A 12,324-nucleotide genomic window follows, 5' to 3' on the forward strand; every position below is an offset into this window, starting at 1 on the left:
ATTATCAACATTGTCGTGATGGTAGCGACTTGCCAATCAAAAGGTAGTCACGCCCTAAAGCATACCCTGCTGTATCTTCTGTCATTTTCTCATAGACTTCCATAGATTCAGATTTATTTTTGCCACCAGTGGAGACGCCCCTTGCTGGCCATTACAGAGAATGCAGGTTTAAGGCTCTTAGGCATCTCTTAGGCATTGGTTTTACTTATCAGATCGGGAGCTACCTGCTTTTTTAGAAGTAAATATTCTTGTTTTGGGCTGAGACTCTCAGCGACTATTAAGTTATCTTAAAGCATCCTGTGCCTAATTCAACAAGACATACAGGATGGGAGTTCTCTTTATTTGTAACATCAATTGCAGGTGGGCTGTCAGGGCTGCTTTACGTTGCTACACTGGTGGTCAACTACAAGGCACAGGGGAAAGGTACATCTGCTCTTGTATAATGCTAAATGTCCAATTTATTAGGCTACCTGTCAACCAACTTATGTTGTTGTATCTCACATGGTGATATTAGTGTTTTCTGCAGCTCATTCTGTAAATTTAGCCTGTGTGTTTTAGAGTCCAAATTTCAAGAACACTTCCCAGGAGTAACTCAGAAGTTTTTATTAGGGATATGTAATACACACCATGGTGTATGGAATGTTGCTCTGTAATCACAGCTGCTTGTCTTCAAGAGACAACCTGAGCAGTAACACAATTTTTTGCAATTCCATTTTTTTCGAATCATGATTTGACTGCAATTTTACAACTGTTCTGCAACAGCTGAATGAATATGAAGGCGAGCATGGTGGCTATGCCATTCGCTACCCTCAGTGTTATTGATGTCACGCAGTATTGAGTCATTAGTGGATCAGATAGACATTCAGAGGTTTGGCTAGCAGCAGCAACATGCTTGAATTGACTCCAATTTTCCAACTATCTTCAACATGTGAAGCAGAAATGTACTAAGCTGAGATTAAAGGAGAATATTTATAACCCAAGGGCACCCTTACTGTCGTTTAAATAATTCATTGCTTCATTCTGTTTATTGTCCTTTTCCCCTTTCTCTCAACCCCATCGTCCCTTCCTCCTGTCCCTACAGTGGCTTCTCTGACAGTCTGATTCAAGACATTATCTACAGTTATTTGGTATTACCCAACCGTATCACCATCCCACTGGTTGGGGATATGGAACTGGCCCAACTACGCTTCCCCATGCCAAAGGTACCAGCGCAGCTTGAAACCGCATACATTAAAACATGAACTGGTTTAATATGCATCTTCAAACTGAATGCTTCATAGTCAGTAGATGAATGTCTGTGATCTTCACATGTCTCATGGGATGTTGTGTGAGATGTGTTCAATTCTGTTTGTAATCAAATGAAGTAGTAAACAGGGTTTTTTAAAGGAGAATGAAACAGAAACAACCAAAGCTGCTTTCAAGGGTTTGTGGCTTGTACTTGTACAAGATAAACTTGTTTCTCTGCAAGCAGCAACTTTGTTAAAGTTTTACTGCTTTGTTTATGTTTAATTATATTTTAGGTTACATGTATTGTATAGATAGACACCCCTTACTCAAAGAGATATGGAGTGACATCAGTTGATTGATTGATTAGCAGATTGAAAGAAAATGTATCTCTCTTATCTCTGTTTTGTATCACTATAATTTCAATGCCTTTGAGTTTTAAACTGTTGGTCAGATAAAACTGAAAATCAACAGATTTAGAAAAATTTAAATTTGCGACCCTGGCTGAAACCACGGTTTACGTAACACAGTCTGGTTTCTGACTGTGTCATAGTCTGGTCAAGAAAAAAGTTTAAAAAAACGAAAGTGGAAGTTGTTATTGACACACACCAATTGTTATTGACTCTTGTTACCAAAGAGATTGCATTTTGCACGTCTTTGTCCTGCAATAATTAAATTAAATTAAATGACTACTGTAGGAAATCCAATAAAATGTGACTAAAATATGCAGTCAATACAAATATTTTGTTACGTACTCTCTCCGGAAGGATGCCACAGGTTTCTCCTGCAGTGACTAGTAATAACAAGTAGTCACATCTCTCTGAGTCCACTGTGGCCTTGAAGTGTCAAGCACTGCTACATGTCAGAGCTGATCCCCCTTAACACTCTGATCTGCCTGTCTTCGCAGGGAGTCCTGAGGATTCATTTCTTGGAGGCTCAGGATCTGGAAGGGAAAGATAAATTTCTCGGTGGGCTGATCAAGGGCAAATCTGACCCCTATGGCATCCTGCAGATCGGCAACCAACTGTTCCAGAGCAAAACAGTCAAAGAGAGCCTCCATCCCAAATGGAATGAAGTTTACGAGGTGACACATTTGGGGATGCCTATTGGAGTATGGGGGTTTAAATGTTTACAACACTAAATAATGAAAATTAGTCAGTCTCATTAACAAAGATATGTGCCTATTGACTGGCCTGTTTGAACATGCATCAATATGTCCATGTCTTCATCAGGCATTGGTGTATGAGCACTCAGGTCAACACCTTGAGATTGAACTGTTTGATGAGGATCCAGACAAGGATGATTTCCTGGGGAGGTGAGCCTTTCTCATTTCCTGCTCTGCTCAGATCTTATCACGCAAACAACTTCTGTTTTACTTCAGCAGTGTGACTGATAGTTTGGAACTAGCTTTTCATGAAACTGGCAAGCTACGTATACACATTAATCTCAAACTCCAAGGATCTGGTTTGATATTGTATATTGTATCTTAGATGATGTGAAGAAAATGATCTGGGTTAATAGACATCAGTTAAAGTGAAGAGAAGGTTTTATCTCATAGTTCTGAGCCCAAGGGTGAAGTCCATTGATTTTGTCCCAAGGCTGTAACACTACAGCTCCACGCTGACACCACACAGCAGTCGGTCAATAACTGGACCCCTTCTGTTCAGATTAATTGGTGTGCTTTCTCTGCTTGTTGTTTGCTGACTAAATTTGGGTAAATAATTGTCATTATTGGCAGCCTGATGATCGACATGACCGAGCTGCACAAAGAACAAAAGGTTGATGAGGTAAGACATATGTATGCTTGTTATCCATTTAATTAGATGTTTATACATGACATATCATGAAGGATTACTTCAGCAATATTGAGAAATGGCCTTATTTGTGTTCTTGTTGAGAGTTAGATGAGGAGATTGATTACAGGGGGATTTATTACATAATAAATATTAACATTTAATTAAAGTATCAACTACATAAAAACACTAAAAACAAACTTGGTTTTATATATTTTCTCTTTCCACTGTAAGTAACAATTTGGCCATAATTATTTTAAAGTTTTTTAGGTGAAATGTGTCATTCCTGCTGTGGTCAATAACACCAAATAAAAATGAAATAAAGAATGATACAGTAGATCCTGTAATTCACATAGGCACATACATCCTGCCAAAAGCTTTTACAAAGTGGACAGTCTCAAAATAAATGAGTGGCAGCTTTATTTGAGTCCTGAGCTGCTTATTTACAGTATAGTCATGAGAGAAGTATTGATCTTCTCATGTAACTATCACCAAGACAGTGAGTAAGCAGTTTTCCAAAAATGTCTAACTTTTCCTTTAAAGATTTTTTTATCTAGGCTTTTAGATCCTACAGGTTTTTAAGCCACTAATTGCAAAAATTAGTAATTAGCCCTTAATGACTCAACTTAACCTTAATGTTTTGGCATGTTGTTCCAGTGGTTTGACCTGGAGGAGGCTCCAACTGGGAAACTCCACTTAAAACTCGAGTGGCTGTCTCTGCTCTCTACTCCCACAAAGCTGGATCAGGTACATAACTAAAAAATAAGAACCACAAAAGCAATAACAATGTTTATATACTGGCTGTTGTCAGCAGAGGTTTGATACTTTTCAGTCATGTTTTCTGACTGGTCTTGGTATCTCTTCTGTCCAATCAGGTACTGCGGAGCGTGCGTGCAGATAGAAGCCTGGCCAATGATGGGCTATCATCAGCACTGCTGGTGGTGTATCTGGATTCAGCAAAGAATCTGCCAGTAGGATACTGCAATGTTTACTTAATTTTGATGCTGGCATTGCTGTTGTTCTGTTGCTAAAATATAGCATAAAGGAGACTTCTTTTTTTCCAGCCAAAGCATACAGACCACATTAAGCAAGAGATGCCAGTGCAGCACTCTTCTTTAAATGTTCTTATTATTGGTTCAGTGTGCAGCAATGCTCCACTTGTCTGTTACCATAAGGCTTAATGCTTTGTGACACTTGAATGACTACTTCAATTTGCTTTCCATGTTTTTTGAAATTTGAAACTAATAGCCATGGCAGGTTTTTATTTTTATTATCCAAACTATGCTTATTACTCAAAACCTGGCCATGAAAAATATAACTTTACATTATGGATTTAGCCTACAGCTCCACGTGAATCAACATGTCAGCAAGTTATAAACAAAAAGATGTTGAGCCTCCAGAATTCAGAAGCCCAGTAATACATATAAAGATGCTAGAGTTCTCCACTTTAACTTCAAACATCTAAATTCAGTTACAATATGATAGTTGTCTTTTTAGCCATCTCAGTCATAACTCCACCTTCTTCCCTTCATTGTCTCTCCTGTTTACCAAGAGCGTCTTCACAGGCAGCTTAGGCTGTGGAAACTTAAGTGAGAGGAAAGCATCTGGCCTAGTCTTTTGTGAGAGCAATACCTCAGAGTATAAGACAATATGTGTGAGTCCACCTGAATTTTGCATCCTGAAAGTGTAAGCATTAGCAGTGTGCAATGATGTGGGTTGAACAGTAACAGGAGCCTTTAAATCCTGCATCTTAAAGCATGACAGGTGTGCACGGTTTCATCGTAATGACTAATGAAATTTATTCAGAGTGCATAATAACCATTAACATGAAGAAGACACTTCAAAATAGAGGACTCAACCATGCAAACAGCTGTATGGTAGAATATCTTCAGTACAAAGGGCTTACTGGCAGAGCTCATCATAATCTCTGCCAGTATTAGTGAGCCAATTAGTGTGTAGCTGTACAGAAACCGATAGACTGGCTTGTTAAAAAAGTTGCAGTGTCTCAAACTAGTTCCCTGTAGGAAATTCTCTCATTATCCTGATATGTGTTTTCATTGCTAGCTCCCTGTAGTGTCTGCAACAGCAGCTTTTTCGCTTATGGTTCATATCATTCATGTATCGGTACATACTTTAATTCCATTTTTCTGGGTTTTTCTCTTGCCTCACAACCATACTGAATCACTCACGTTCTACTAACTGTGGGTGTGATTTTCTCCCCCAAATCTCCTTGTGGTTGAAAGAGCAACCTGTCAGATTTCACCTATGATGGGTTGAAGCAAGTCTCAGTCTTTAAGGCCCTGAAGGTAAAGTGGGAAAAATGGATTTGCATGTACAGATCACACTACGTGTCCCAAGTGCACCATCCAACATCACGTGTTTGTGCTGGATATGAAACAAGCAGAGTGACCTGTGTTTTTAAAAGAATGTGCATGGAGATGGATTCTGCCTTAGATTGTGGTGTACACTTTTTTCGTATTATTTTTGTAACGATAAAGTAATTTTTCACGTTCTTCCACTCATGTGATCTTGCATGCAAGTCTAATATTGTGGAAGAAAGATGTTGCCGCTCTTTCAGCATTCATATTGAAATAGAAATTGTCATTCTTGTGCCGATCCAATAGTCCCCACATATATTTGTTTTATGGCAATGCAATATAACTGAGCACAAGGTTTTTCAACAGAAAACCTACTGAGCAACGCAGTTTGGGGAGCCATATGTTGTCTCTGTGTTACCTGATCAGGAAGCTTATCATGACCAATTTATGATCAGGATCTCAGGACAAGGAACTCGTTATGTTATGTTTAAAACACAAAATTCTACAATAACCATCCATGCCTTGCGACCACCCCAGGTGCAGATGTGAAATTAAATCAAGTTTTATTTAAATAGCTCACAATCACAGATTAGTTTCAGAGGACTTGACACTCTCCATTCACTGATTTTAGATAAAAAAAAATTTAAAAACTTTAAAAAAGAGAGCAACACAGCATGCGCTAGGTATCATATTTCTAAATGTAATTAATATATGGATGAAAAAATTGATTATTGATTTAAGAAAAGAAAGAACAAACATATTATTCTTATGAAACCTTGTGCTTTGGGATTTTTCTGTCAAGCACCCTCTCAGATCAAGTCATAGCTTATTAACATGTGAGATTATGTTTGTCAGCCTGCATGCACAATGTGCAGTTTAGTACTGTTGAGAAACACAGTAGCTGTTAAATTTAAGTACCATCCTCGAGAGAAAAGATGGGTTAACGATTAAGCCCTCAGCTTGTAGATACAGAGTGTAGGGTATTATTATTCTGTAAGGAATACTGAATAATACTAGCTGTCACAATCCAGCATGCTAAAATTAGAGTGCAGAGGAGACAAAGCTTGGCAGTCTCCTTGGTAGCCTCTCTGCCTGCAGCCCTGCTTGTCAAAACGTATCTTCCCTTCTGAACTACAGACTGTCTCACCATTGTGTGCCAAATACAGAGTCTCAAGTAACTAATTATTCAAGTTGGGGTGTAATTACTGTGTGTTGACATTTGTGCATTGTGTGTAACATAGTCCAGAGAATTATCTATCGCCCTTCTCCCTGTTTCTTTAATAGTCTGCAAAGAAGAGCAGCAGTGAGCCCAGTCCTTATGTCCAATTGACAGTTGGACACAAAACACTGGAGAGTAAGGTGAGTCATAAGTATCCTCTAGTGGTTGTACGTTGGCTGATTTTGTCCTGTCTTTATTTTCCTAAAATGATGCATCAATTTGTGATTTGAGATTTAATTCTGTAAATTAAGAAAAACATTACCTTTTGCAAAAGTGTCTTATTTTGAATTGAAACTAAAAGATTGAACACAGTAAGGCGGAAACCTACAACCCAAAGACATTAGCAGACAATTGGGATGTTCCCTGATAGGCCGGCACTGCAGCCATCTTCAGTTCTTGCTTTCTGTCTTCAGTCTGGTCTTACTTAAGACTTTAGAGAAACAGTATATGTTCAGGACCAAGTCCTGTGTCCTAGCATCATTGTGTTTAAATATGCTCCATCATTGCTTAGGTAGCTGGAGTCCTTATTTCAATACAGCAAATTAAATCTTGGATAAAACACTAGTGTAGTATTCTTTTATAGAGCAGAGTAGATGGTCGCACTGAGCCCAATAGCATCCTGCTACACATCACAAAAGCCAGAGACTCTGAGCAACAATCCACATTAGCTTTCCTGCCAAAGTCTCCTTATCTAACTTACAAGCATGAACACATGTCCTGTCCTGTATCTGAGCTTGTTGAATGAGCCACCAGACAAACATTCACAGAGGAAAAGTGCACCGCTAATGTCATTTAGCAGGCTAGATAGCCAAATAGTTGCTCAGTTGCAGCACATTAAACAGCATGTTAACATACCTGAAAATGTGACTAGAGATGCTAGTTTGGTCGGCTAATGTCAATTAAACAAACCTCTGATAGAAAGGAGCATTTCTGATATTTGCTCTATAAGACAGTGTAAGTGTCTGTCTGAAGTGAAGTAAAGAAGTAAAAGAAGTAAAAACATCAAGACATATGCTAATTTTGAATTAATAGTATTATGTCCATAGTAGTTGTATTTTATTGATGATGTTAGGATTCTAAGCTGAAAAAGACACCATTGACAGATTTCTCCATGAGAAGAATGTGTTAATGAACTACTTTCAAGTGTTTTTTAATTACCAACTGACAAACGACTACCTGTCTACTCATAAAGATCCGGTATAAGACCAAGGAGCCAATGTGGGAAGATTCTTTCTCATTCCTTGTTCACAATCCCAAGAGGCAGGAGTTGGAGGTGGAGGTAACAACCTATTAAAGATTTCCCTCATAACATCTATTATTTATAAGTTCATGCAATAAATGGTGCAAGTAGCTGACATGTCCTAAAAGCAGACCTTCTTCTCCATACACAGGTAAAAGATGACAAGCGGAAATGCACCCTGGGTAATCTGATGGTGCCTCTGAGCAGCCTGTTGGCGGAGGAGGACATGACGCTGACTCAGTGCTTTCCTCTCAAGAACTCCGGACCCAGCTCCACCATCAAACTTAAGATGGCCCTGAGGGTAAAAATGGACTACATCATTTCTCACTGGTCCTGTATGCTATTAGTTATATAACGCTTATTCATTTCACGCTTAGAAACAGGAATAGATGTTGAAAACCTGCTGATTCAAACAGAAAAACTGAATGATATGGTGCATCTGAATTGATCTTGTATAGCAAAGCAATTATTGCAGTGTCAGCAATAAACAAAAAATTGATGATAACCGTAACATTTAATTCAAATGTTAACGTTAGCTAAGCCCCACCCCCCTTAGTTACTGCTGCTACACCTGTTGAAATTCTTTTTTTGGAGTATCCTGGTTATGTTTTTACATAAAAACACCTCATCCCAGTTTTTAGAGACCTTGAGGTCTTATTGTTGTATGTAAACTCTTGTTTCCAGCAGACAAATTGAATGAAAATCTAATGAAAGGGGTTTGAAATATGCCCTTGATGGCTACATCCATTATATTTTGTTAAAAGACTGAGACTAAACATGGACGTCCTTGGCAAAAAGTCTGTTTGTTCAACAACTCATAAATTCCATGTAGACATGGAAAGAAAGAAAGAAAGAAAGAAAGAAAGAAAGAGTTAGCTCCCATACAGTACATCTTCATGTATCCAGTGTGTTTTCACTTTTAATATGGAGAAAATGAAATGATTTTACAGATTTTAAAGGTACAGTGTGTAAAATTTAGTGATACAGTATCTTGTGGGACAGACTTGGCGGGAATGGAATATAATATTCATGAATGTTTAATGAATATTTTAATAAGTGTGACATCTCCTGACAATAAGAATTGTTGTTTTACTAACTCTATTTAGCTTTCGACTGTATAAAAAATCTCTTTGTGACCATCTCGTTTGAACGACACATTTCAGTGCTACAAATTTGTTTTGACAAAAATAATAGTTTACCTACTAACAATAGCCAGTATTTTATCAAGCTATAGAGCAGACACAGAACAATGAACATACATGACAGCAATAGTAGGTATAAGCAAATCACATATACCATACAGAATGACATAAGAGAAGAAAAAGAAAAGAAAAACAACAAAAACAAAAGTATTGCAACATTATATTGGACCTTACATGGATAGTTCACAGTTTAGAAATGACACATGAATCAGGGAATATTCAGCTAAGGCAAGGAAACTAACAATAGCAAAGGACAACAAGCTAACACTCATTTATTTTTAATTACTTGTTATAGTAGGGGCTGCATGTAGTAGAGTTAAAAATTAATAAAGACATACTGTACTAGAAAGGATAATTAAGAACACTTATTGTTAAAATGGAAGACAGAAGCTGCTTACATTACCGTATCACACATGGAAATACTTCACAGTGAATCTGCTAATAGGGAACATAACCTGTATTTAATGATGTGTAACACTCAGTCACTAGGTTGTTGTAAACAGGCAAACATGTTTAAAGGTTGAGCAGATTAACACATTTTTAAAACCATTTCTTACACCTTTTACACAATGCTTTTTGTTGTAGACATGCAATAAAAAAGAGACACCACCCTCCAAAATCTTTCCTCTGCCCCAAGCCCCATGCTCCATCATGTGGAGAAATCCGCAGCAGGCTCCTATCTACAGTACTGTCCCTGGTTACAGTTGCTAAGATATGATTAGACAATAGATTTTCGGGGGAGGGGTTTAGAGAACAACCAAGTGGGCTGTATTTTTGTATTTTTCATTTTTGCTGCTATTTTTTAAAGTTAATTTATGTGGTATGCTAATATTGACATTTATTTTCATACCAGGATCATTTCAATTACTATAAAATCAATAAACTAAAAAAAAAGAGCACACCAGAGCAAGTAAATTGCATTGCTCCTAACGACTCTGAAACAAATTGCATCATTGTTATTGAATCAAACCTTATCCAATAACAAAACGTGTGCAGCTGTATCAAAATATTGACCTGTTCTGAAATAGTTTTTGAATTTGATCACAAAAAACCTATCAAGATTCATCATGGATATTCAAAGAGGGGAGAGGTTACACAGACTCATATCAGAGTGGAGATCTTTGGAGAAAGATAGATAGCACCATAAAGACAAATTTGATCAATGTGACGTAAAACACCCTTGAAAATACCACAATGTTTCTTTCAAATGAGCAAGTTTAAAACCACTTTACAAGAAAGGATTGGTTAGTTTGAATATACAGTTTTTTATAACAAATCAAAGGTTGTGTATTTAACCAACAAACTAAACAAAACACCTAATTTTTCATTTGCACCAGTACATGAAGAAGGTATTTTGCTTTAATAAAAGTAATATTTAAATGTTTTGTGTCTTTTAAAATAAAGCACAATTACTTATTATTATCCAGTAACGTCCCTCTCCTGTCTTGCTGTAGATCCTGTCCCTGGAGAAGCAAGGATCCTCAGACCAGCCCTCCTCCGTCCGGGTCAGGAAGTCCAGTGTGCCGCAGTCAGCCACTGCCCCCTCTCTGAGAACGTCGATATCAGAATCCCCGCTGCCTTCGCCCACACCCCCTCCACCTATAGACGCCTCCACTCTCACCCTCCAACAAAGAGATGGAGAGCCGTACTCGGCCAGCCCTCTTCGCAGTACCTCCAACCTGAGCTCCTGCATCTCCAGCTCACAGAAACACCTGCCTCATAAGGAGTCCACACCCAGCCTGGCCTCGGATATCTCCTTGCCGTTTGCCACCTTGGAGCTTCAGCAGAGGCTACGGCAGCTGCAGAAGTAAGTGGCATATATGATTATTTTTATATCTCCTTCCCACCTACTCTTCCTGTCTCAGTTGATGTATTGCTCACCATTTCTTAATTACTTCTCCTACTTCTGAGTTCCTTTCCTTTCCTCATTTCAGGGACCTTATTGTTTCTTCCTCCCTTGAAATTCTGCTCTTGCATCTGATACATTTGCATCTTTAATTTCGACTATTTATCTCAATAAATATTTTATCAGTCTGCCTGTCAAGCTGTATCCATCTATCCTCCTCTCACCGACATACATGTGCGGTATAACTTCTGCTGCAGCCTCTAAGAAGTGACACTGACTGACTCTGGCTTGTTTATAGCGGCTCGGCCCTCAGCCAGTACCCCCTGGGCGAGGTCCAGCTGACTGTTCGACACAGCTCGCAGAGAAACAAACTCATTGTGGTGGTGCACGCCTGCCGGTGAGATACACAGCTGCCATCATCCACTGCATTTTAATGTTTTTTTTTTTTTGCTGTGAAAGATACATTAGAAAAAATCTTGTTCCACACACATATTTGTCTATGTTTATTTTTTGGCTCAAGTCTCTGTCATTAATTGTAATTTGTGGCCAGAGATTCTTCAGTATGCAGATCCTCATAAACAACATGTGCCTGGCAACATGTGAGTGAAACAATTTTGTCCTGTGTGTCCTCAGTAACTTGATAGCCTTCACCAAAGACGGCTCAGATCCCTTCATCCGCCTCTATTTGCTGCCTGACAAGAGTCGGACGGGGAGAAGGAAGACCGGCACAATAAAAAGGACCCTGAATCCTGTTTATGATCAAACGTTAGTGCAGATATTATTAGTAGCTGATGTTTGAAATGCCAGTCAGTGTCATGTTTATAATCTACTCTGGTTTATAGGTGCTTAATGTGCCAATCTTTAATTTAAACTAATTGTTATATCATTATCATAATCATTTTCATTATTCCCTGGGTTTTCTTGGATTCTACAAAATTACAAAAACGATCAATCTGAAGCCGAATTAAGGTAGAATCATGTCTCATGTTTTAAAAGTTAGCAAGGGCGTGTGCATAAATGAACATTGACAGGTTTTTCTTGCTGTATCATTCCTCCTGTTCATACTGATTATTAGAACACAAAATCTGCTGTGCTTGTTTTGAGCAAAAATGTATTTAAAAGTTTATCTGAAGGTAGTGACCTCATTTGTCTGAGTTAGTCAAATAAAACCTTCCACAGTTAAAGTCTGTTCAGTAAAAAAAATCTGTCATTGTGTCTCCACAAAGAGTGTTTTTCTGTTCAGTTACAGTAAAAGGATTGAACAAAATGAGGGAATTTAGTACTAAAAAGACTGTAATAGTGAAAGATGATGGAAGGCTGAAGCTTCATATTAGCCCCAGATAACTTAATACATTTTACAGAAGGAAGGCCGATTTTGTTCTCTATCACTCATATTGAAAGTGTATCCTGAGGGGATCTTCTAATGGATAGTATGAACAGGAGGAATGATAACGTGTGCCAATGTTTAGAATTGTTGAGAAT

At 38.2% G+C, this 12,324-nt stretch overlaps 1 protein-coding gene across 1 annotated transcript in view; it reads left to right on the forward strand.

The window, feature by feature from the left end:
* Positions 1 to 12,324, forward strand: part of esyt2b (extended synaptotagmin-like protein 2b) — a 28,095-nt gene that overhangs the window by 15,261 nt on the left and 510 nt on the right. The window contains exons 8-20 of the mRNA XM_053342397.1: positions 1,082 to 1,202; positions 2,132 to 2,308; positions 2,457 to 2,539; positions 2,963 to 3,011; positions 3,675 to 3,764; positions 3,893 to 3,988; positions 5,261 to 5,323; positions 6,620 to 6,694; positions 7,747 to 7,833; positions 7,946 to 8,095; positions 10,451 to 10,803; positions 11,141 to 11,239; positions 11,476 to 11,607. Coding sequence (XP_053198372.1) covers positions 1,082 to 1,202; positions 2,132 to 2,308; positions 2,457 to 2,539; positions 2,963 to 3,011; positions 3,675 to 3,764; positions 3,893 to 3,988; positions 5,261 to 5,323; positions 6,620 to 6,694; positions 7,747 to 7,833; positions 7,946 to 8,095; positions 10,451 to 10,803; positions 11,141 to 11,239; positions 11,476 to 11,607 — 1,575 coding nt within the window. The remainder of the gene's footprint in view (positions 1 to 1,081; positions 1,203 to 2,131; positions 2,309 to 2,456; positions 2,540 to 2,962; positions 3,012 to 3,674; positions 3,765 to 3,892; positions 3,989 to 5,260; positions 5,324 to 6,619; positions 6,695 to 7,746; positions 7,834 to 7,945; positions 8,096 to 10,450; positions 10,804 to 11,140; positions 11,240 to 11,475; positions 11,608 to 12,324) is intronic.

The sequence above is a fragment of the Scomber japonicus genome, chromosome 21, assembly GCF_027409825.1.
Source record: "Scomber japonicus isolate fScoJap1 chromosome 21, fScoJap1.pri, whole genome shotgun sequence".
NCBI lineage: Eukaryota > Metazoa > Chordata > Actinopteri > Scombriformes > Scombridae > Scomber > Scomber japonicus.